The 25182-nt window shown below is 30.9% G+C and overlaps 2 protein-coding genes across 2 annotated transcripts in view; both read left to right on the top strand.

Annotated features, from left to right (window-relative positions):
• Positions 1 to 517: 517 nt before the first annotated feature.
• On the top strand, positions 518 to 4696 carry LOC125073064. The gene is made up of 5 exons (XM_047683748.1): positions 518 to 664; positions 1164 to 1354; positions 2060 to 2374; positions 2757 to 3914; positions 4006 to 4696. The coding sequence occupies exons 2-5, from the start codon at positions 1166 to 1168 to the stop codon at positions 4219 to 4221; spliced, it is 1878 nt and encodes a 625-aa protein (XP_047539704.1). The 5' UTR covers positions 518 to 664; positions 1164 to 1165; the 3' UTR covers positions 4222 to 4696.
• A 1593-nt stretch (positions 4697 to 6289) lies between these two features.
• The window catches only part of LOC125073004 (protein phosphatase PP2A 55 kDa regulatory subunit), a 43219-nt gene continuing 24326 nt past the window's right edge, over positions 6290 to 25182 (top strand). Inside the window, exon 1 of the mRNA XM_047683652.1 lies at positions 6290 to 6437. The gene's annotated coding sequence lies outside the window, so the exon portion shown is untranslated. The remainder of the gene's footprint in view (positions 6438 to 25182) is intronic.

The following is a 25182-nucleotide window of genomic DNA, read 5'->3' on the forward strand; positions in this document are numbered from 1 at the left end:
TGCATGGAATAATATTTACAAAAAATATATAAATGTACATACAGTAACTGAAAAGAAATTTCATATTTTGAGAGTTCAAATATTGGTTCGTGTATAACTATTAGAAACCAAGCCCAAATAATAAACACAAATTGTGTATACAAAAACATTGATAGTCCTTGCTTGGATTTTAACCTGCTATCCTCGATTAAAATTCCCGTGATGTAATAACCGCTCTTATAAATAATTTTGAATTTGTGAAAAAACTATTTTTTTTTAATTTTTTTAGCTTTGGTAATTAATAACAAATTTTCCTTATTTTTCCATAGAAAAAAAATATATATAAAAAATACAACCGTCATTACACTAAAGACTATTATGAAATATCACTAAATATGTGTTAATTATAAATATACTTATTGCTCAGATTGTAAGTTTTTATTTAATTAACTGGCAACTGGATCGGGGATTCCTAGCTCCAATTACTCCGAATTCATATCTCAACTCATATGTATATTTGATTAATCACAGATACAAATTACAAATAAAACATATAACTACCATTATTGGGAAGAAAACTAGAGTAAATGTATCATGATTTATTATTCATTTAATATTAGATGTCAAAGTTGTTAAGTTTACGAATTCTTACCTGATAATATTGTATCCCAGCGTCATCGGTCAGGTATATATTTAATATTTATTAACTGAAATTATTATACCACGATAATGATCTGTTAGTGAAGTCTTTTTACAAGATTTGCATAATTATTAAATATGCAAAGACATTTGAAAAACACACTATAGTATCCTAGTGTATACTATAGGAATGTTGGTTAGATAAATTCTGTGTTTCATGTATGAAACATTAGTTCTTCTTGTATTATTTAATTATTGAAACGCTTCAAACATTCACCAAGTAATAAATAATATATTAAATAAAACTAAATTAATTAAATAAAAACTTTACTTTTGAATCATTTCACATTAAATACTATCAAATTAGAAGTCATTGAATCACACAGATGTATGATATAATTACTTGATTTATAGTAAAGGAAATTCTTGATTCTTCTTTTTTATGTATTAATTCAGCATATTTCATTATAATTAGAAATCATTAGGTAGTATCAAACTGTAAAATAGTAAATAATCAATAGAAATATATTTATTAATGCTTATAGAAATGGCTCCTAACTTAAGTAAAAATACTATACTCAAAGGATGTGTTTCTTCTGATTTCTTTTGTTTGGTCTGTGAGACATATTTTACAAGCTCAGTTCAGTGCGAAGAACATATATATGGAGCAGATCATAAGGAAAAAATGCATTCTGTCATATATGTTGAAGAATTTAAAGAGGATTTCATAGTAAAGGTTTGATTTATTGGGTTCATTTTTTATGTTCTATCTATTGGTGTTTGCTTACATTATGTTTTAGCACATACTTAGTCCTCGAGAGCACTCTCACTTGAAATATTGATACTATGACTGTAATTTTTTGGTGATTTACATATTTTTTAATTTATTATATATCTTAACTGCTGAATGGGCCAACTGATGGCAAGTGGTCATTGCATGCATTAACATTGGCACTGTAACAAATATTACCCATGCACTAATCTTTTGAGATTATATATTATGGCCTTTGAGCCTGCAGTCGACACTACAATTACTTATTCGACCTTCAAACCAGACCATAATAATACTAAGTATGACTGTTTAGTGTTACAATAAATTATTTGTGGTACCTACCAGGACAACCTTATAGAAAGCCCTACAACCATGTAGACATACATTTGTTTATGCCAAAAAAATCTGTTTAAGAACTGAATTCATGTAAATTTGTAAAGTTTGATTAATTTAATAAAGAATATACATTTATATTTATAGACATTGCATCAATCTTCCTATATAACTTAATATTAGTTCTTTTATATTATAACTCATGTAAAAAAAATCAATTTTGATTAAAACTAAGTTATATCTTTTTACAAACATAAAACCTTTGTGTCTGTATAGATACCTTATATTGTTTTGTTATTTAAAAGCTAATAATTTTAATAATTATTTTATTTGTAGATAAAAACTAAATATTTCTGTGAATTGTGCAATAGATTATTGCCTGTATTTGCAAGAGTTAAGATGCACATAGATGAACCATCTCACATTAAAAAAAAGTATGTTGGGTGGCTTAAAAGAATTGATAATGTTGTCGTTGCATTTGACAGTCTATATGTGGATGATACTTCATGGCAAGGGCTTGGTGATAATTCGTGTGCTATTTGCAACATGGAATATGAAGATGAGGATGCACATAAAAATTTGCCTACCCATATGCTTAACTTAATTCAATCAGAAGTAAAATTTGATAAAAATAAAAATGTTTATAGAACGGTAAGTGACGTTTACCCAATATGTTTAAGGGTTAAATATATTATGACCTAATTAACTAAACGAAACATTGTGAGTTCAAACCCAGGCAAGGAGCACTGAGCACTTAGCGGTGAAGCAGAATATTGTATTACATGTATCAGATGAAAATCTTCCACATGTGTATCAAACTCGCATTGGAGCAGCATGTTAGACAAAGATCCAAACCTTCTTAAATTTAGAGGAGACTGCTCATTGCTTAAAAACATACTTTTATACAAATACAATATAATATAGAACTATTATCATCAATAGATGTTTTAATAAAAATGCAGTTGATAATGTAAGTTTTTTTTGACAATCTTTAATTAGTAGAATTGTATTGATGATAAAATAATAATTTTAGGTTGATGATCATTCCATCCATTGTTTGACTTGTAACCTGATGATTCAAACTTTAGACACAAATCATTTTGATTCACCTCAACACAAACAAATGGTCCAAGTTGCTTCTGATGGCTATAAAGCATTGAAACAGGAAAACGACAAATCAAATGTACATGATTCAAAGCTTAAAAACAATGATATAAATGCACCAGATAATGATTTAGTTCAGCAAACTGTAGTTGATACATCTGCATTGAATAATCAGGTTTCAGAACTATTAGACTCTAATTCCATAAATACTACAGATTTTATTAAAAATTCCAAAATAAAACCTACATATGTAGATGATAACAAATCTGAAGAAGAGGTTCGTGATTCGGTAATGGATGTTTCTAACGCTAAAGAGCATGTTAAACATCTACATCATAAAACTATTCTAGACATGCATAAAAAATTCGAGCAAAATAAACAAATGACAAATTCAACCCCCGTTGATGATGACAGTGAAAAACAGAATAGGACCGTACTGGACTCTGTCGACAGTAATGATGTTAATATAAACTTTGAATCAAAAACAGCAGTTTGTAAAATTTGTTCAACTAATCTTGATTTTGATCATGAAGCCATAACCCAACACATTCTCAGACACAAAAAACAATTCAAGAAAGGAAAAAAGTCTGTGCAGTTTAAGTTAGGGGATGTTCCTGAAAAAAAAGAGACCTTAGTTTCTAGTCCAGTAGTTGTAAAGCCTGAAATTCTGAAAAAACCATTAAAAGAAAATAGTTCTAAATCAGAAGAGGTAGAGATAGGTAAAGATTTAAATAATGCAGTATCCATTCCAACTCTAACACATATTGAAACTCCTCCAAGTCCAAAAATAAAGAAAACAAAAGAAACCACTCTAGAAAAGATACCAGCCAAAGATTTCATTAAAAATATAGTTGCTGCGAAAAATTTTATATTCAAAGATGTTATTATTAATAACAAGTTTTGTTTGAATCACTTTAGTTTTTGCTTCATAACATTCCTTGTAGACCGGGTAACAATGAACTGTTTCATTTGCGATAAAAACATTTTGTACACTGAATTTGAGTCACATAATGACAGTCCAAATCACGAGAGAGCCATGCGCGATGCACTTGTTCTGACACAATGTGATCAAGAATTTATTAGAGAGGTAATAGCTTCAATTTTCCAAAGAGCTAATTTGTAATAATAGGAAGGGTTTGTTCTTCAAGGTACCAAATATATTTTGTTGTTATTTTTAGATGAGACCTGGATGTTTTCATTGTGGTTACTGCAATGTCTTCCAAACCTCCTGGTATGAAATGGAAAAGCACCTGAAAACATCATTTCATATTGAATGCAAAAACTACGCTTTTTGGCGCCTCCAACAATACCAACGAGAGATATCAAAGAATACGGATCTTAAGATAGTAGTAGACAACCTGTATGCTAATATGCTAACAGTGAAATTCCTTTGATAATTTGTAATTTACTTAGTTTTTACCTATTTGACTCAAAGAGGATAGTGCAATAATGACCCTGCACCTTGATTTACCATTATTATTTTATTATTGATCAAAAGATGAACTTGGTTTTGCTGAACCGGACACTGAATTAAAACTTTCAAGGACAGCATTCTCGGCACGATAGCTAAGTTGCTGTAATTATTCCTAATGACATTTTTACACCAAAAAGTGTTAATTCATATTATCTAAGATTGGAATTCATGCAATGCATTAAATGCATTTATGAATCCAAAACTAAAATTTAAAAGAAATAATGTTAATAATAGAATATGATCCATTCCTCCATTTTTTTTTACTTTATTCTTAATAATCATTTTATACTATTTCTTTATAAATTAAGACTCCTATCTTAAGACGCCTATACTATGGCTGTGACTAAACCTATCTCAACTGTGATTTCAATTGATTTATTCTATAATTTTTATTTATTATTCTAAATTAAATAAATAAATTCTATATTTTGTAGTATTTTAGATACATAATAAAGATAAGGAAAATAAATCTGATTTTAACAATTCAGTATAATATTTAAAAAGGAAATATTGATGTTTTTATTGAATGTATGTCAATATAATAATTCAACTGATTCAATACATAGCTTTTATCTTATAACTATAATACTTAATGATAAATAAATTTTATTTACTGTACTACCTTTAAATTAAATTAAACAATTCTTATATTATCGACAAGCATTTTTTGTACGAATATTTAATTAGACTAACAAAAAGATATATAAAGTTAGGTGGTACCCCAAACTATTTAAACATCAAACATATTTTTGCAAACCTCACGATAACAATGTGTACGATATCAAATATTACATGAAGGCTACTAATTTTTTGAGCTTTCATCCTTTGCATTATTAATTTAAGACACGAGTAGGTAAACATTGTATGGTTACTCGTATTTTTGATCATAAGCCACTAAAAAGTTTCACGTGTAAAACATAGATGTCTCTACTTTGGACATTCCAATCAAGAAATCTATATTACCTTAGAACCGAGATTATCAGAAGTGTTATACATTTCAAATGTTAGGTTATTAATATATTAAATTCGCTCGTATACGTCATTTACATAGTTATAGATAGAATATTGTTATGAGTCTGTATAAAAACTGCTTTAAACTGAAATTATAAAAATATAAAAATAAACTTTTTTCACCTAAAAAAACACTGTCTTGAATGAATAAATAAATTTATAGCCCTTGTCACTCGGAACACCCCATATTCAAATATGATCCGGCATTTAAAAGTTATAACGGAACAAATAAACTCTCCTACTTAAAATATACATGAACCCTGAAAACACTTACACTCTTTTTTAGGACAGTCGTATATAATAATAAATAAAAGATCACTGAGCTTAATAGAAATATATAAAATTTTCTTTTATACGTAATCAGCTTATATATCTACGTACAAAATAAAGTCAGGCATGTATACAAAATACGTGTCAAAATGCATATTCGTCTCTAATTTTAAATCACATAATTTTTACGTTCATGATAGTCATGACCTTCATAAAAGTGCAAAACATAAATCTACAAAATGCAGCAATTGGTTTTATTGTCTACACAGATATCAGAAAAATCAGCTAGCATTCTTGTAATATGTAGTTCCATGGATATTATTAGTTCAAAAACTATTTTCAATTTTGATTTGTACGTACATACTAATCCTTCAATTAAAATTCTAAAGTCCACTCTTTCAATTCTTATGTGAAAGAAAAACCTATGTATACTTTAGGGAATTTAAAATTCAAAATATTAAGTTTATTTCTGGTAAATTACCGTTGTAGCATCGATATCACTGATATTTATCAGTGATATAAGTTTGTAAGGGATTTTTATTTTGCGTTTTGGATATCAAATAATACATTTGTTACCATTTCTAACATGATTGTTCTGAGTTTATCACCGTTCACCGTTCAATAGCCTCTAGATAACGAACGTCACTTTCGCGCCATCGCAGCTACTACTGAAATGTTTACATACACTCATTGTTGTGTTTTTATTCGACGCGGTTGCACGCTACTCGGTTGATTGAATATTGCGCTTCCAACAGGGAGTGGATTATAAACAGTGTCTTATTTCAAAAGTTTTGTGTGGGTTGGTTGAATGGATTTTTAGTTGCATATAAAAATATTGATAGTGATTTCTTATAGGTAAGTATCTTTTTAATTTATAATACTAATACTATAAAATAATAATATAATTAGGGAAATACAGTGTTGACAATTATGTTAACTTATAGGGAGTTCATATAAAATTAGATAAGTACCAATGTGAGTCGTTGATTTTTTATTTATAAAACTTATATTAAATAAAAGGCACAAACATGAGCCGTCCGCGGCAGAATAATTATATAGTTTGGTTTTTTAAATAATAACAATAAGTACTCAACTGTGCGTATTGCCTAATATAAATTTAAAAATGTCTCTGTATTTAAAATATATTTTATTCAAGTTAACTGTTTCGGTTTATTTTGCAAGTAGATGATTTCATCACCGTTTCGAAATGTGAATTCTACCGAGAAGAACCGACAAAATCAGCAGTCATTATATATACTAATTAAAATACACAATATTGTAAAATTAAATCGTTTATTTGGCAACGAGGTATCAGGTATAATAAGTATGAAGTGTCGGCCTTCCGGGTCAATCCCATGAGATTCACAAGTGACAAATGTGCAATCTTATTGGGGCCGTTGACTTGAAACATTTGCTTTTACGTCCCTTTTAAGATATTACGCGAATTTTTATTTTAAATTAATTTGAATATTGAATTCTTTTACTTTAACGCTTTATTTATACGTTCCTAAACATCCTCTCTGATATCAACAAGTGCGGAAACGTGTTCTTAGCTTTATTTTTTAAACATTATATTTTATTAACTTACGATTACTTATATACATATAACAATAATTGTTAGCAATCTTAAGAATTTAAAATTTGATAGTTCTCAACTTATTTTAAATCAGAATAGAATTTGAATATTACGTTTGAAGAATGTTTATACGAGTAAGTAACTTAAGGCCGTTCCAGCACAATTTACCCTTATGACTGTTATACTTAGCTATCTTGAAGTACCGGGCAACTATTATTTTAGTAACCTATTGACTTTTTATTTAAGAAACCCGAGCGACCTTTTTATTCAGTTTCAAACAATTCTTTCGTATAAAACCTAGCACTTATATATCTCTCCCATTTGGACAAAATTCTCTTCTCGTCGAGCGGAGATGTTTTGATGGAGCTCATTGACACTGCTCTAATACGATTTGGATGTCACACAAGTGGCGTGCAGGTTTCATATGGATGTTTTCAATCACCGTGGAGCAATTACCTTCAATATCAATTATACACAAAAATTAAAAACATGGAAACCAAGCGGTGCTTAACCGGGTTTAAACCTGCAGTTGGTATCGACACAGGTGCTCTTGCCACTGGACTGTTTAGTTTATATGCCAAACTAATTAAGTCCGATGCGTAATTGCATAATTATTAACGTGTTTAAAATTCATTAAATTAGTCGATAGAGAAGATCTAATGTTGAATAACATTAAACTTTACTATTTTTATTACAAATAAATTCTCATTAATTATAAAAGAGCCATAAATATTTTTATCTTTAAATTTAAAATAAGAATTAACGAAAGAAAAATAGATTTTAAAAAGAAACAACGCTACCAAGATAAGACATTTTTTTATATTTATAATTAAGTACAAGGTCTTTAGAAATATCAACATCTTTGTAAAATGTAATACAACGACCGCAATCTGAAGAAAGATAAACTAATAAAATATAATAGTTTGATACTTTTAACAAGAGAAAAACATATAAATATCTATGGTGTTATGAAAAATAATCTATCTAATAGAATCGCATACGAGACTACGAGTACTTACTCGTATATGTTATTATTTGCATTGCTTCTAAGCTAGAGATCAGAAGCTCAAATAGAGGTTGATAGTTCGTCTGAGATGCAAACTGGATATTCTTTAGGTAAACAATCCCCCCCCCATCTTGAGTACCCCGATCTCATGTAGTCTATTCCAATAGAAGAAGTAGTAAAGTTAAACAAACTTTACATTTACATATACGTACTACAAATATTCTTAATTATTCTTAATTTATAATAAAACTTTCCCGACATTTTTGCACAAATCCATAGGGAATATCCACAGATTAATCACGATTATTCATGATCAATAATATTATTTCGATTCAATGTCAACGTTGTTTATTAGTCTTTGCTCCTCTTGTGATTGGAATAAATTATATGTAGATCTGTGTACTCAAAGTTTGAGAATAAAGTCATTTTAAAGTAATCCCTATAACGTTTTATTATATATACACGCTTATATTTATAAGATGATTTAAATAGTCTTTAAAATGACGATCTCCATGGTCGAGTAGTAGTACACCGGTTTTCATGGGTACGCCACTCCGAGGTCCCGTATTCGATTCCCGGCCGAGTCGATGTAGAAAAAGTTCATTAGTTTTCTATGTTGTCAATATAATATATGTATATGTATGTATGTATATAATATATTGTTTATTTGTGTGAAATAATCTTATCTCTTTTTTAAAATAGTTTTTTTTTAAATAGGGATTGAGGCACTATGTATGGTCGTGACTATTCAGACCTCCCTCTGAGTGCGCTAATAACCAATATCTCTTCATGGATTGTCATTATGATACCTAATTATATTAGTATGTTCACACGGTAACAATATACATAGTATCATTTAATATGAGCCAACATTTTTTATTCATAAATAAGCAGTGTATAAAAGCGTTTTTTTTTAAAGAATGTTATTACTCAAAAGACTTGCGTCAGTGCCTTTTTGGGTTAACTTTTTTTATTTATTTATTTGGCTTTCAAGGCTCCGTTACATTGGTATTCTAAATTTAGTTTTTATTTATACTGGATAACTTTACTACATTACTCATTATACATTATCTTAATTACTAACATTAATTTGCGACTTTGTGATACTTACATGGATTCCGCACCAACTATGGTTGGATGGTTCGATCGTTGCATTGAATTTATAATATTAAATTGTGTATGAATGTCTAGATTAATATAATTCTACGTATGATAGAAGGATAAAATGTAGGATGTATTGTAAAGTAGTAATTAACATACATCATAAAAACTTTACAACGGTTGTTTACAATAAATATTCAAATAATAAAAAAGATGTTTTTTTTTGAGGTAGGTTTACTATTTCTCGCTCAACAAAATGTCAACATATTACAAAGATGTATTTTCGAGACGTCATATCAATTTAAAATAACTTCTAATATTTTCCAAAAAAACAACAACAACTGAGAAATATTGCCTAAAACAAAAATAAACTTCACCACTAAATTTAAATGAGGCCTATGCCTATACTGAAACAAAAGTAATTGTCATAATATGTCCATAAATAAAAAGGTTTATTTAAATATAAATAATATATAACATAGATATATACAGAGGAATCGATGACCCCATTTTAACAATAGGTTTAACAGTATTGTCATCATAAGCCTGTCTTTACAAGACGAGATTTCAGTGTCCATATAACAGAACTCCATTTCAAAGGAACTACAACCTCGATTACTCGCCATTTTGGATTCGTACTCGTTTCTATATGGATGGTTACAAACTTAATAACGGGATACTAATCATTAATCTGAGTTTTTTCGGGAAAGCATAGACTCGGTCACTTTTTAAATCAGAACGTAGCGATCCAAAATGAAGACTGTTGATCAGGATCTTAGCGTTTAATAATCACGTAAATCCACTTGATTATTTTACGGTCCCTTAAGAGACAGATTTTTTTCTGTTATAAAATTGTCAACATTTATAATTTTAGAGGCGATATAATTGTAAGCACCACACAGTTGAAATTTAAAGGGTAAATTTGTCAGTAAATATAGGTACATAGGAAAAAAAATCTTAATTTCCGAGGTGGCGCGTGACATAAGGAATGGTTAAAATTTGTTACGGCGCCAAATGTACGAGCGGTGGTGAAAACTCACCATTAGGTGGCACATATGTCGCTAAATAGCCTTGAGAATAAGGTTGTGGAGTGATTATACCACGCTACTCAAGATTGGATACGCATGAGGCAGATTTTCACCAGCCACGCAGGTATCCTGAATAACCACGATATTATGCTTTATCGCCAATCACCATTTAAATTATAAACACAATTTGAGCGTATTCCCGAGTTTTAAACCATAATTATCGCTGTATACTCACATTTCTTAACCACTTAGATATTCTTCCGCCAAACAGTAGTACTCAGTATTGTTGTGTTCCGATTTGATGGGTGAGTGAGCGGCACAAGGTACATAACATCTTAGTTCTCAAGGTGGCGCATTGGCGATGTAAGGAATTGTAAGTATTTCTTACAGCGCCATTGTCTATGGGCGATGGTGACTACTTACCATCAGGTGGCCCATTAGCCCGTCCGCCTACCTACTTATATCATAAAAAAACTTACTCATTTCGGTCCTTATAAGCGAAAATCGTAATATTTCTTTTGATATGTAATTTAAATAAAAACTTTTTAAAAGGTTTAAAACATTAAAAAAAATTATCTGTCCAGCTAAATACCGGACACCTGGTAACACTCGTATACACATAACGGAATGTATATATCACATACGAATGGCCTCGTACCATGAACCTTGAGCAATACAACACATACAGGTAATAATTGCATGACAAAATTTATTTATACAATAACCGATACGTAACATCATTTATAAACGTGAAATCTATAGAAATAAACGAAGGTCAAAGTCAAAACTTTGGGATGTTTATTTGTCACAGATTATATTAAGATACGATGAACTAGTTTTATCTAGTTTATTTTTGATTTTAAGGATAATTAGTATATTGTAATTATAATTCGTTATCTGTGTTCAATGGTGCAGGGAGACATCGTTAGGCTATGTCACATGAAAATCTATCCTTAACCTGCACTGAAGCAGCGTGGTAATAAGCCCTAAAAATTGAGCCCCTAGCCCAGATGTGGCGCTTTTACAAACTGATACTTTAAGTAATCTTTGCCTCAACCAGATCTCAAAAAAAGTCGATACGTTCAATCGCTGCTTAAAAGGAGCACAGAGCAACAACCCATAAACTTTCGCACTTAAAATTTCATTTGGGAACTTGAGATTGTTTATTTATTGGGGTTACCTTTGAAGTTATTTGAATCGCTTGAAGCTAAGTTGACCCTGAACGTTTATTATAAGCTTAAAAGGCGCCTTAAATATAATCGAAAAATTATTATCTAATAGCTTAAAGGGGTGTAGATCTCAAGGTCATGGTTAAAAAAATTGGGTTAATAATGTATAATTAAAATGACAGCAATTTTGACGTAACAACAAAAAAACGCGTCGTTTTATACAATGTGCCGTTTGTATTCGCTTTTGTTGCTTCACTTTAATGTTCGATGCGCTCCATCTATGTTTTGTCCATGCTAGAAATATTTACAATAAATTCGTACATATCCACCACCTTAGGGTCTTTCACCTTATAGTGTAGCCTACAATGTCAAATGAAGGCCTCATTTCTTTAGATTCAGATATATTTAGGCGGACGGTCATATAGGCTACCCGACCGTAAGAGGTCACCACCAACATTGCCGCTGTAAGAAATATTAACCACTCAATAAAAGGCCAATGCGCCAACCATTGGAGCAAAGATGTTATGCAATCATATAAGCCACCTGTTGGTAAGTAGTCACCGTCAACATTGGCGCTGTAAGAAATATAAACCACTATTTATATGGCCAATGAGCCAACCATTGGAGCAAAGATTTTATGCAATCATATAAGCCACCTGTTGGTAAGTAGTCACCGTCAACATTGGCGCTGTAAGAAATATAAGCCACTCTTTACATCGCTAATGCGCCAACCATTGGAGCAAAGTTATTATGTCCCTTGAGTCTGTAGTCGATGAACTCAGATTGGCTTGCACAAAGCCCACTGCCAAGTTAGAATAAACATATCTTTAATATTTTCCGACACAAGCAAGTTTTATTATGATTGTTGTGGTTTTATTTATTTCCTTTCTTATTGCTAGATAAATTGTAAAAACGCAACCTTCGTTTAACACCGACGTGTTCTATACAATCGATCACCCCATATCTAATTATATATTTGATTGTATTTCAATTTTTAATTGGCACAAATAAACAATGAATATAATAGCTAATAAAATTTATCGCTTGACAATTTAACTGTCACGAATTTTAAATATAATCGAATAGTTATAATAGTATTTACCTATAAAACCTTACTAAAGCAGGTTTGTAATATGTTTCTCGCCCTTTTTATTCAGGATATGTATATTTAATGCCAGTGGAAGTTTCAACAGATTCAGACGATTTTCTATTAGTAATCTATGTATTTTACTTTTCATTAAAGTAACAAATATTCTAATAGACGGCCTTACCGCGTCTTGTCTCCCCTTGTATTTTTCTATTGTTCGGATTAAGCTGTTGATATACTTGCATGGTTTTTAGGGTTCCGTAACCAAAGGGTAAAACGGTGCCCAATTACTAAAACTTCGCAGTCCACCAAGCTGTATCCAATGAACCGTTATAGTTAGACAGCTTAAAATTTTACAGATGATGTAAATCTGTTTCTATATATATATGTCGGAGGAGGAGGATGCCGAACAGTTAAGTTCGGGGATTGATGCGACATTCGGAAGAGAAATAAAACGTATTTAATATCGTCTAATCACTGTATTGATTCAATAATCGTACACTACCGTTCTTAAAAGTAAATCAGCCATCAAACATTATTGCCAACTGCTCGATTGATAAATTATCCAAATCATCAACCAAAGTAACCGCGTCCCGTTATGTAGAGTAATTTTAGTAATTATTAGGAATATATCGTATTAGTAAAAAGTAGTAAAATTGTCTATGTCTAAATCTCATTGTCTCTGATTAGATTTGACAGTACGTCAGAAGGCTGTGTTAAATTAGAGTATATGCCCCAATACATTAATCATTATAATGTAAATACTAAATTAAAGCCTAAGAACTCAAATAAATCTTCACAAACATGTTTTGTAATCAATAGAACCAGAGGTACAGCTTGACCTCTCTGCGGTAGCGTGTCCATATGAGGCGAAGGTCGCGTTGATTTGGTTATACTGATTTGATTCATATTAGGTACTACAGTTTATATATTTTGTGTTATATTTGTATTTTCTTAATCTTTGATGAAAAGTTATGGAATTTGTTTAATAAAACTTGTAATTAGATATGTATTGCGCCTTATTATTATTAAATAGCCCGTATGTGTAGGTACCACCCACTCATCAGATATTCTTCCGCCAAACAGCAGTACTCAGTATTGTTGTGTTTCGGTTTGAAGGGTGAGTGAGCCAGTGTAACTACTGGCCAACCAGTGTAACTACTAAATAATAGCAAGCACAGGTAACATCAAAGTTCCCAAGTTTGGTGGTGCATTGGTGTGATGTGAGGAACAGTTTGTATTTCACACCGCGCCAAGGCCTATGCACGATGGTGACCACTTACCATCAAGCCCATTTGCAACTCCGCCCCTCTACTACAAAGAAAATATTCGCTTATATATGTGACGGTAGGCCTATTTATGACGATGGTCTATGCCAAATATCCTTATCTATATATACAAACATAACATGTCGATATATTTTTTGCGAGCTTTTGTATTATCAAAAAAAAAAAACATTAGAAAAAAAGTTAACATCATTTAAATTCAGATAATTATGATTTCTTTAAATTTTAATTGTGATCATGGTGAATTTCGAATACTGGATGAATAGAAGATGGTCATGGAATACGTTTATAGGCAATTCGAATCTGAGAAGGAATAAAGATGACCAAACCTTACATTTACATATTCCAAGCGATTTTCTAATTGCTCAGCTATATTGTGCACTACTAACAGTTCTTGGTTAATATGTTTTATTTGAAATAATACAATTACCACTTAACTACTTATATCCACTTTAATTTTACATCCAAAGTTCAGATGTCATCTCCGTCGATGTTTAAAACGCCATCTTGTGGAAAATCTTTTATGGATAACAAAATGATAATCGAAATATACTTTACGAGAACTTTTTAATCTTTATTTTACAGAACTATATTAGGTAAAGCTAACACTGTTTCTGAATGTAGATTCTTCCGGGACGAACCGGCAAAAAACTCAGTAGTTAATCTTTTTAATATTTAAAATACAAAATTACATATGTTAGTTAAATACAAATATATATACATACTTATAATATAACCTGCTTGAAAGTCAACAAGTATTAGCTCCACGCTTTTTTTGTCATCATGGATATTCAAGCACGACCAATTATATCGCGTAAATTCGATGTGAGATGTTGGCTTTTGTCGTCTTGTGGTTGGAATACACTATAAAAAAGTATGAATACATATAACGCTCACTCGAAATTGTTTTATAAAACGGTTTCATAACATGCTTACAACGTCCAGTTACGTTTACTACAAGTAAAGCAAGTTGTGACTAACAGCAAGCAAATCCGCGTGTAAATATTAGAGACATATATACATATGATCGTTTAACCGAACAGTACGATTATAGTATAAAATGTAACACTGACAAGATTGCCTTGGAATAAGGTCGCATTGTAAGGACTTGTTTACAACAGCGAAGAAATTTTATATAGAATGCTACTTAACTCTATATGTGCCATATATGAAACTATTAACGATCCCATGATTACGTGACGTTAGATTTCCAGAAACATCTTTGTTGACATAGATCTCATTACGTCATTTGTAATAATAATGTATTTTATACTTATATATACGCACACAAACACACTAGCCCGTCCCGATTAAAATTCGTAAAAAGTTACGTCCGATTTTTCTCCCTTAAAGTAGAAATTTACGTTACAAACTAAATCTATGTTCCAAATTTAAAATTTCCGGATACAGTTTTGTCTATGCGTCGAGAGTTAGTCAGGGCGAAGTATAATTATAGATCGATATGTTAAGAATACACGCAGCTTACAAATAGTTCATATAAGTTAAAAATGTTTTATTATTCATATTTATTCATCACAACAAGGTCAGATAACAATCAACATGTATTAATGTAGGAGGGATCGTATTAGACGGTTATCTTAGGGCTATTCTGTGAGAACACTCGAAACTCACACACACACACATGTGAAATATTCGGGGATCACATTCGTGAAATATGTAATTTGTGACACTGGGTAATACTTACTATAGCATTTAAAATAGCATATCACTATGAGTCGGTTCTGAACAAATTATATGCGAAATACGAAGTGACTTCTTACAGAATATAAGTACTGTTCCGTTATTATGACTTCAAGACTTTCCTGAGCTTTAATGAGAGGCAGTGGTGTAGCTATGCCCATGTAGCCAATGCGGTCGCATGAGGCCCACTGATCAAATAGGGCATAGGCAAGCCACAGATGATACTTTTGTTTCAAAATACTTTTTCGGTGGCCCTCATAAAAGTTAAAAAAACCACAAGGAAAAGTATCCAAAATTTCGGCACATGCGATACAATTCCAGCTTTCAGGTGTCTACTGTCGGGTGACTAACTTTTCGTCCAACGCTCGACAATCTATGTTCGTTTTCATAATAGGCAAAGTAGGGTGTTCCGATTTGTTTTTTGTCATTAAGGTCCGAAAATGCTAGATACGCCAATGATAAGAGGGCATTTTTGCACCAATGTGACACAGGATTGAAATGAAACATTCAGAATAGTTGTATCAGTCCCATATTTATCGTCAATGTGCTTATGAATTAACGAATGATAAATTCGGTCACGGTAATCCGATTCTCAAGGTAGATTAGCAATCTGCGCTTATTATAGTGCAAAAATGTGTGCGCAAAGACAATTTCACTCTCATTGTTCGATGGAACGGAAGTCCGTTACGCTTGGGTAAAATTTCAGGGCCAGAATCAAAGTCTTGGCGTGGTTTTCAACACAAGACTAAACACTGCCAGCTTTTAGACTCTAGATTGAGAATTTGTTGACGGAATAATCCAACAAGTTCTTTATATGAACTATCTACTACTAACTAACTATCCAGGCAATATATATATTTACATGTATAAATTCATATGTACTTAAAGACGCTTTTATTAAAATTGTGGATAAGACGAGAACCTCAACGGTTCTTCTCGTCAGAATCAACTTTCCGTACATATGACGATACAAATGTGCTTTTTGTGTCACTAGTCACACAATGAATTATCGAAAACGAATTGTCAAGGTGACCTCAGTTCATAATTGTTAGCATCGTTTAGGCTGAATCAATCATTCAAATAGCAAACAATTGATTAGAATTAAAAAAAAAAACATTTTGACACGTAATCATGGCAAACGTTTCGTTAATAATTGTCAAATTCGAATGTCAATAGATATTTCATAGTTCACGGAGACATACAGGTGGATAGACATTTGACGTCATTAATCCCAGCAATTCAAAAAGTGTTAATCATAGCATTGTTAATAATAAACTGTTATTTTTATATATTATTTATTGGTGAAATAAATCATTGTTATTATTTTTTAATAACCCGCTGGCAATGCTAACAAACTTAATCACCTGTGACACTGGTTCAAATTGAAATACTTGTTAGGTTTGCTTCTGGATTTTGAAGGTTATTTATAATGTATTTAGTCTGACTGTTGGAAAAGAATAATAATTGACCTTCTTACCGTTTCTTCTCTTTTAGATAGCTTTAACATTTTGCAATTCAATCAATTTAATCATGTGAAATAATTTAATTACTTAAAGGTTCAAAACAGAGATATGTCATATTGGATCTGGGTATGGATACGGATATATGAATAATATTTTACCGGTTTCAGATACAGTTACGGATGCGAAATTATTTCGAATTTTCCGATTGTTTCGGACAGTTTCGGTTACGGATATTAGATATTGTTATTATTTAGAAATTGTAAAAAAAATACAAGATATAAATATGACATTATTTTTACGCTATTAGGTATAATTATTAATTACATAAAGAGGAACTAATAAATTTAAAATACAATTAGCTACTCTCTTTAAGTATATAATCATTTCGAATATTCGACAGTTTCTTCACCCGGTTCAAACCCAAAAATATTTATCTTCAATGTAAATATTTTATTTAATAACACGGAAAATTATATTATTTCAAGTTTTATAATATTATTGATCGCTTAATAATTGAATTGGGCAGTTAATAAAAATACTGGAATGCGTATATTTACGATTAAAAATCGAAGTATAAATATCAATTACATAAACATTAAAATCACTTATAGATAACGTCAAAACAGGTCTTACAAAATGTATGTTTCAATGGCCGGAGGGGTAAAGAAAAGTAAACAATTTCGACCTTGAATTGACATATGTCATGTTCAAGGTCATAGTTGATTTATAGTCATCATCATACATTATAGGAGACCTAGTATTAAATCGGATAAAATATGGATAAATTTAAGGTTTGTTAATCTTTACTGCATTATTAACAATTTTTCGATTCAACATAATTGATTCAATGAATTATATTAAGGTTAAGTCATCCGGTAAATTAGTTTACTAATTATTATACCAACCATTATTTGAAGAATATGAAATTGTCATTTAGGATTAATTACACGATCACTTGAGGTTGAATGGTTGAGATTTTAATTAAAATCTTAGTTTCTAAAGTTTGGCGACATATGGCGGTGGTGACCACTTACCATTACTATATAAATTTATCTAATATTAATAATTTCGTGCAAGTCTACGATAGACCAGATCAAAATCTATCCAAAATTATTAATCGCTAAAAAATAAAGATTTATTAGCCGATAACATATACCCGTAAAATTCTTATAATCGAGATATTTCGATATTAAATCCATAAAATTTTACATGACAGTTCGACGGGCGGCCATTTTTGACGTTTACGGGTGTTGTGGATGTTATAGATGTTTGATAATCGCTACGCTTATGAAAAAGTTAATGATAAACCGTATTTGTTTAGTTTCATTTATTTTACCCGAGTAAAGGCGGGTTTTTTTATCTAGTATAAAAATATTTTAAGCTGTTATTATTTGTATATGTTAGGAATATGTATTTCTTAATCAAAATTAAGACATATATAAGTATTAATTAAATATATGTGATAAGAGTTAGACTGAACACGAAGGTATTTAATGGAAGTTGCGGATGTAATAGCCATTGCAGACAGGAAACTTCTAGCACCGTCTGGATCCGCCCTCAACTCCGAGCGGAGGTGTTCGCACTAGTTCACGGATACCGGGCGAGTATGCGCAACAAAAAAAATTATCATTGGATTTAAAAAAACTAAACTTCGAGTATTTAAATAATAATTGCTTAGCAAGTAACTTTCCGCTGTATCGCTACGAATCTCCATTGAATGATTTATTGACTTGACTAACTTGTTTCGATACAATTATTTATAAAATATTTTTTTTTTATATAAAATCAGCAATGACGTAGATCATACGAATGTTGTTTTTATTTGTTTGTTATTTTTAGCCGATTTCCGTAAACCGATCCGAATTGATTTTTAATTATATTCATACTATTTTACATTATAGTTTCAGGAAGGACATATACTATACAGCATAACTTAATATGCTATAAGGAGAAAGTTGCCAACAAAAAAAAAAAACAAATATATTATTAAAAAGATATAGATTGCTCGAATAAAGTAATTTAAAAAGAATGAAGTCGGGTCTCATTTCTCCCTGATTATGCTAATGCCGGCGATAATAATATATTGAATTTTGAAGCGAGGACACCTGCCAAACCCAGCGACACGGCGCGCGGCGTTTATATTAATTCATTCTATTTTACCTTCTTTTCGTTTTTAATCGTGTTTCATGGTGGTAATGGTACTGGGTAGATACTATCCACTCGTCACATACTCTACCACCAAACAGATATTTATTACTGTTGTGTTCCGGGTTGAAGGGCGAGTGAGCCACTGTAAGTTGTAACAATTTAGAGTGCCAGTGTCTCAGGGTGGTGGTGACCACTTACCAGGAAGCGATCCATTTGCGAGACCGCCAATTTATTGGAAATAAAAATATATAACAATGAGCAAGTAGCCGAACAATGATCTTAACTGAAATATTTTCAATGAGTGCTCTGTACGTGTGAGTGACCAGTTCGCCCTGAATGTGCCACAAAGGTTAGATGGCAATCGTTCTGGGTAAAAAGTGAGAATTTTAAAATCTAGGTTAAGTTTATGTGCGTATTGATCCTAGGTAAAAGTTAGATTAAAAGAAACAAAAGAAGATCGTTGAAATAAAGGAAGCTCTCCTTTCTCATTGTAATAATATTATTTGTATCAACTACGCATTCAAATAGATTGACATTATCCTTTGTTTTTAGGTTAAATGACTACATAAAGTGAAATGTATGAACTAAACATATTAACAAACAAAACTTCCTACACTTAATTTCTCTCTCTTGAGATATAAAAGCTATCTTCGAACAATGAACTATAACATTGAGTCTTCGAGACTTATGACAATAATTAAAATATTGCTTACCCCATATGAAAAGTTTGTTATAAAGGAGTTTAAATCAACAAGTCCTTTTTAGTCCAAGTTTTGTTATAAGTTATGTTTGATTTGGCTTAGTGTCTTTATTCTGAATTGATATACCTATATACTGTATGGAGGTCATGTTCACGAGCAGTAATTCTTCATTCTTTCTTAGTGTTCAGGCGGCTATTTTTTACCGATATTTTAACATAGACCTATGAATTTACGCTTGTTATGACAATAGCCTAAAGCTTGTAACCGCGAAGCACAGGTTTTATTTAGTAATATTTTATACTAAAACCTTCTCCGGAACGCTCTGCAAAAGTTTATGCTAGTTTTTTCTAAAGTTTTATGTATATTGGCTCAGTATTTTACAAAAAAAATATATAACATACAACATGAACAAAATGCCGTTGCTCCTAAGACTTCAAGAAATTCCTACTACCGGTAAAATTTTCTTTAATAATGATGATAGAAGCCCATCTCTCCGATTGAGATTTAAAGTTTATTCCACCACGCTGCTTATATTTGGTTAATTTGTTGGTTGATTTATAGGTTATGCTATGAATTGCTAATATTTGATATCGGTAAAAATATATATGTACGAATAATGTATATATGTCAACACTTATTATTACAATGACGCAAAAATAAAATGTCAACGTCGAAAAATATTTATTATCAAGGCCTTTCGAGGCTTTATTGATTTTAAGATAAAAAAACGCTTGTAATTGAAACTGACAGGAAATCGCTATTAGTTTTTTTATACATTGAATGGTAAAATATTAAACTAAGTATGTTCTTGTATATTTTATTTAAAATGAATCGATTTTATCAAAGATTTTTTATACATATAAGTTCTTACAAAGGACACCATTTTATACGAGAACTTTTCCTGAGCATATATTTTACCTCAATAAAAAAAAAAACTAGAATCGATAATGTAGTTTTTAAAATAATAACGCACTTACAAACATACAGTGGTAAATACTCTCTTTTTTAATCGGCTAAAATAGTGTTCTTTGACAATTGTCATAGCAACTTGACTTCTAGTAATATTTTAAGAACGTCTATTTAAGTCAATTCCATACTATGCATTAAGGTTTCGCCCCGTGCAATGTACTGGAACTAATAAAAAATAACCTATGTTACTACAGTAGACCAATAAAATGCCTTTAGGAGAAAATAACATCGACCGTTTGCTCCATTGCTGCGTGAAAAAGGATACGCGACTTACTTTGTAACATTGTATAAAAAGGCAACAAAAATATTTTAATTTACGCTTAGAGAAGAGGGCTCCATATTTATTTATTACATTCTAATTAATCCTCTTTGGGATCAGTCTCACTACTAATTGCACAGACTTGATGGACTAACCCTGGTTCACTCGAAACAGGAGAGGTCTTAGAGTGGAATGTTTCACGTATTGATTCCTCATACCAGGGAAACACAATCAGGCGGCCGAAGACGGCGCAGAAATGTTAGAGCTGACGCAGATAATCGTCTTATTCCAAATAATATATATTGTTTCGTTAAAATTGAAAGACTCGAACCGTATTTTATCTTATTATATACTATATATATCTCCTGGTGACGTATAATTTATCTGGGTTTCATATAATCGGAATTGCGATTGTACGGGGTATTGCTGATAAAATTTTTGCCTCCATTCCTGATTTGAATAGTAACTTATATTGATTTTTATATACTTATTGAAGTCCTTCCAGTAAGTAATGCATATATAAATAAAATATTTATCATTGATGATTTATTTTTTTCCATTTTATCCGTCTTTCCCGTGAGATTTTGACAGTTTTTTTTTTATTTATATAATCCTGGCAAACGACCTTATGTGTGGTAAAACAACAGGCACATCGATTCTAAATCTGATCCAGAAACCCTACAAGTCCATAAACACAGGAAAAGGGTTACAAGTATATGCTTTTACGCTTTTGTTTATTGTTTGCAAATTTAACGTCGATAAATTATTCAAAATATCAAAGTTAAATACGAACATACCATCGACTGTATTTTTTCTCGTTAATAAATCGAGGTTTAATAATACATTTATTTCAATTATTTGCTAAAGACTTATTAGTTGTGCGGTTGAAACTACACGACTAAATAGATTCACATATTATGACATAGATAAAAAATTAAGTTATATTTTATGTAAACCTGAAATTGAATAAATTTATTTCAAAAACACGTGACACGTCTACCGGTTGAGTATTTGGATTTTATAGAGAAGCTTCCCAAAACGAATAAGTAGTTACAATTTAAGATTATTATATAATAATATTATAGTTGTCAACCTTCGGTTCGCGGTCACCATCGGTTGACGTACACGAGCAATCACATTGGCCATGCCCAGTGTCTACATAAAAAAATATAATACCTTAAACGAAACTATAGAATGTTTGGATGCTGAGCTAGTTAGTTAGGGCTAAATGGAAGCAGGTTAAAACAGTTTGAAGGTCACGGGTAATTGATATAAAAAATAAATATGATAGTAAACACAAAAAAATGAATAATACTATATTATTTTTAAAAACTACGATAAAATACAAAATTCGACACGTCATTAATTTTTTGTATTATCTTAAATTAATACATTCAATTTTAATCTAATTAAAATATATTTATTACTAAATATCTACGTGTGGATATGACTTTATTAATGTGACTTACATCGTTATGATCAGGAAAAAAGTGTTGGCGCGAAATCAGAATCTATGGTTAATACTAGACGTATATTTTTCTCACGTGCGCTATTGGATTAGTTTTGCGGAAACCATACAACAAGGAACTCTTTCTTCTTCCGCTAATATAATGTATCCGCATAAAAATCAATCCGTGTACAAAATAATAAAATAAATGAGTAAAATAACTCAGAGGACTAAAGTATAATGATATATATTTGAAATAAAAAGTCGAAATTTACAATTTTTTATATAATATTATACATATATACGTGTTTGCTTACGAAACTCCTAAACAACTGGAGCAATTTTGATGAAATTTGTGGTGTGTTGATTTGATCTATATGGAGATATAGTAATTCATATATGCCTAATTACTGTGCTTAACTGACACCAAAAATATACAACAAACTAATTTTTTTTTGTAACATAGGGAGCCGGATGCGGAAATAGGCCACCTGATGGTACGCCACCACCAACCATAGACATTGGTATTGTATGGAATATTAAACATTCCTTACGTCGCCAATGCGCCACAAACCTTGGCAATTAAGATATTATGTCCCTTGTGCCTGTAGTTACACCGCCTCACGCTTCTAACCGGAACAAAATAATACTAAGACTTGCTGTTTGACGGTGGAATAAAGGCGGTACCTACTCAGGCGGGCTTTTATAAAGCCCTGCCACAAACTATTAAGTTAAGTTACAACTATTAACTGAAAAAAACATAACGATAAAAGTTCGTCTATTCTAATTTGTACAAACGTTTATGTAATCTACTATTTTCAGCCCATAACATTTTTTTTTAATTATTTTTATACTAATATAAAATAACACAATAATACAAGTAAATAAGCCTCCTGAGTTTTGACCTTCGCCTATAAATTTAAACATTCATTATATAAAAGATATTGCGCCTAATAAACCTGTAACTCAAGACTTAGATATCCCTACTTCGTGTCTAACTATAACTTAAAATTGTTCTTGAACTTGATTACAATGATAATAGTATATTACACATACTTTAAAAAACACTACATAGTATTGACCATAATTTACATTCGCTTGATAAATATGTAAACAGCTAAACATTGTGATTACAGTTTATTGCGAAGAAGTTTTTCCTTGTTTAGTTTCGTCCTTCGTTTGAAGTCTTAATTTATTCCGCTTTCCTTAATAAAAAGCCAAGATAACCTTCCGAAAGTTAAATATTATCTGCATTGAAGGACTTTAAGAAAATTTTCTTTATATTATCTACCTTAACGTTCACAGGCCACCTGGCGATGTAAAAAGTCACAGGTTCGATTATGTCCTCTTGGGCTATCGTCCCCACTGCTAGCACAAGATTTAAGCTTAATTGGAACGGTAAAGTAATATTGGTAACTCTGATAGCTACTATTTTATTCTCACTACCTAAATACAAAGAATCGCTGACTACTATAATCATATTTTTTATAGTATAAAATGTTTTCTTGTGTCTATCCTTAGGATATCCTGAAGTATGAACTATTTTTTTTAAGTTTGTTTAGTCAAATTTGTATCAAAACGGTAACACTGTTTATATCTAGACAGTGAATGCCTATTAAGAAGCTAAAAAGTAAAAGCGATCCTTATGATTATGGTTAGGTATTTATTGTTTGTAGTCATTGACTGGAAATTATGATCATGATATTGAATTTAGAGACTTGATGATCTTAACAACTTAAAAAGTTTTCAGTCGTCTGACGCCTAGAAATGTCAGATAATTTCTTGAAGCTTTTTTACTGAATATTTTTTTCTATTTTATAGCCTTTCATTTGGTTAAGTCAAATGGGCTATTATTTGAGTTGAATCATTAGATTTTAGAATTCACTAGAAATATAAGAAATTAAAACTTGTTTTTTATAAATAATTGAAACGATTATCTGAGACAGCAGATTTCCGCATCACGTAAGATTGGTCGGTTTCAAACGATTGAAACGAATTAAGTATCATTATGTATTGCCTTCACTGGAGACAGGGCTCGTTAAATTTTTGTCCGGAAAATCAGAGTTTCGTTTCAATGGGGAAATTCAACATTCCGAGCACCATTCAATTTCTTGATTTGTGCAGTAGTTATTTTTTTTGTTTGTGTGTAATAAATATATGATTCCTCGACGCAAGTAATTCTTATAAAAATATAATTTAACTAATAGTTACTCAGTGATCATTTCACCCGTACATACAAATGAACAAAGTTTAACTCATTTTAAAATGAATACAGATGTATTATAACCAGGAAAAACGGTTCGATTTTTCGTTTTTGTATTGATGTGTTCCTGATCATCTTGAAGGATGAGTAAGCCAGTTTGATTAAAGGGAAAACTGACATAACATCCCTTATACATCCCTTGGTTGGCAGAATTGTCAGTATGAAGATGTAAGATGTAAGTTTTATGTTTGTTACATAGCTAGTATTTATGGGCGAAGATGACGTAGGATGAATGGGTCCATTTGTTGGAACACAATCCTTAAATCTTAAATAAAAAAAAAAAACATCTTTTAGAACGAAATCAATTTCAATAGATTATTCATATCAATAGATATTTTATTGTCTCTCTTGTCGTCTACGTCTTAACTGTAGACCCTATATAGTCAGCAGGTATAC

The sequence above is a fragment of the Vanessa atalanta genome, chromosome 23 (genome assembly GCF_905147765.1).
Source record: "Vanessa atalanta chromosome 23, ilVanAtal1.2, whole genome shotgun sequence".
NCBI classification, from domain to species: domain Eukaryota; kingdom Metazoa; phylum Arthropoda; class Insecta; order Lepidoptera; family Nymphalidae; genus Vanessa; species Vanessa atalanta.

Excerpts from the sequence above, each read along its gene's own strand:
- LOC125073064 (XM_047683748.1), top strand. The coding sequence starts at position 1,166 with ATGGCTCCTAACTTAAGTAAAAATACTATACTCAAAGGATGTGTTTCT. Across the intron at positions 1,355-2,059 it reads AAGAGGATTTCATAGTAAAG|ATAAAAACTAAATATTTCTG; the intron begins GTTTGATTTATT and ends TTTTATTTGTAG. Across the intron at positions 2,375-2,756 it reads ATAAAAATGTTTATAGAACG|GTTGATGATCATTCCATCCA; the intron begins GTAAGTGACGTT and ends TAATAATTTTAG.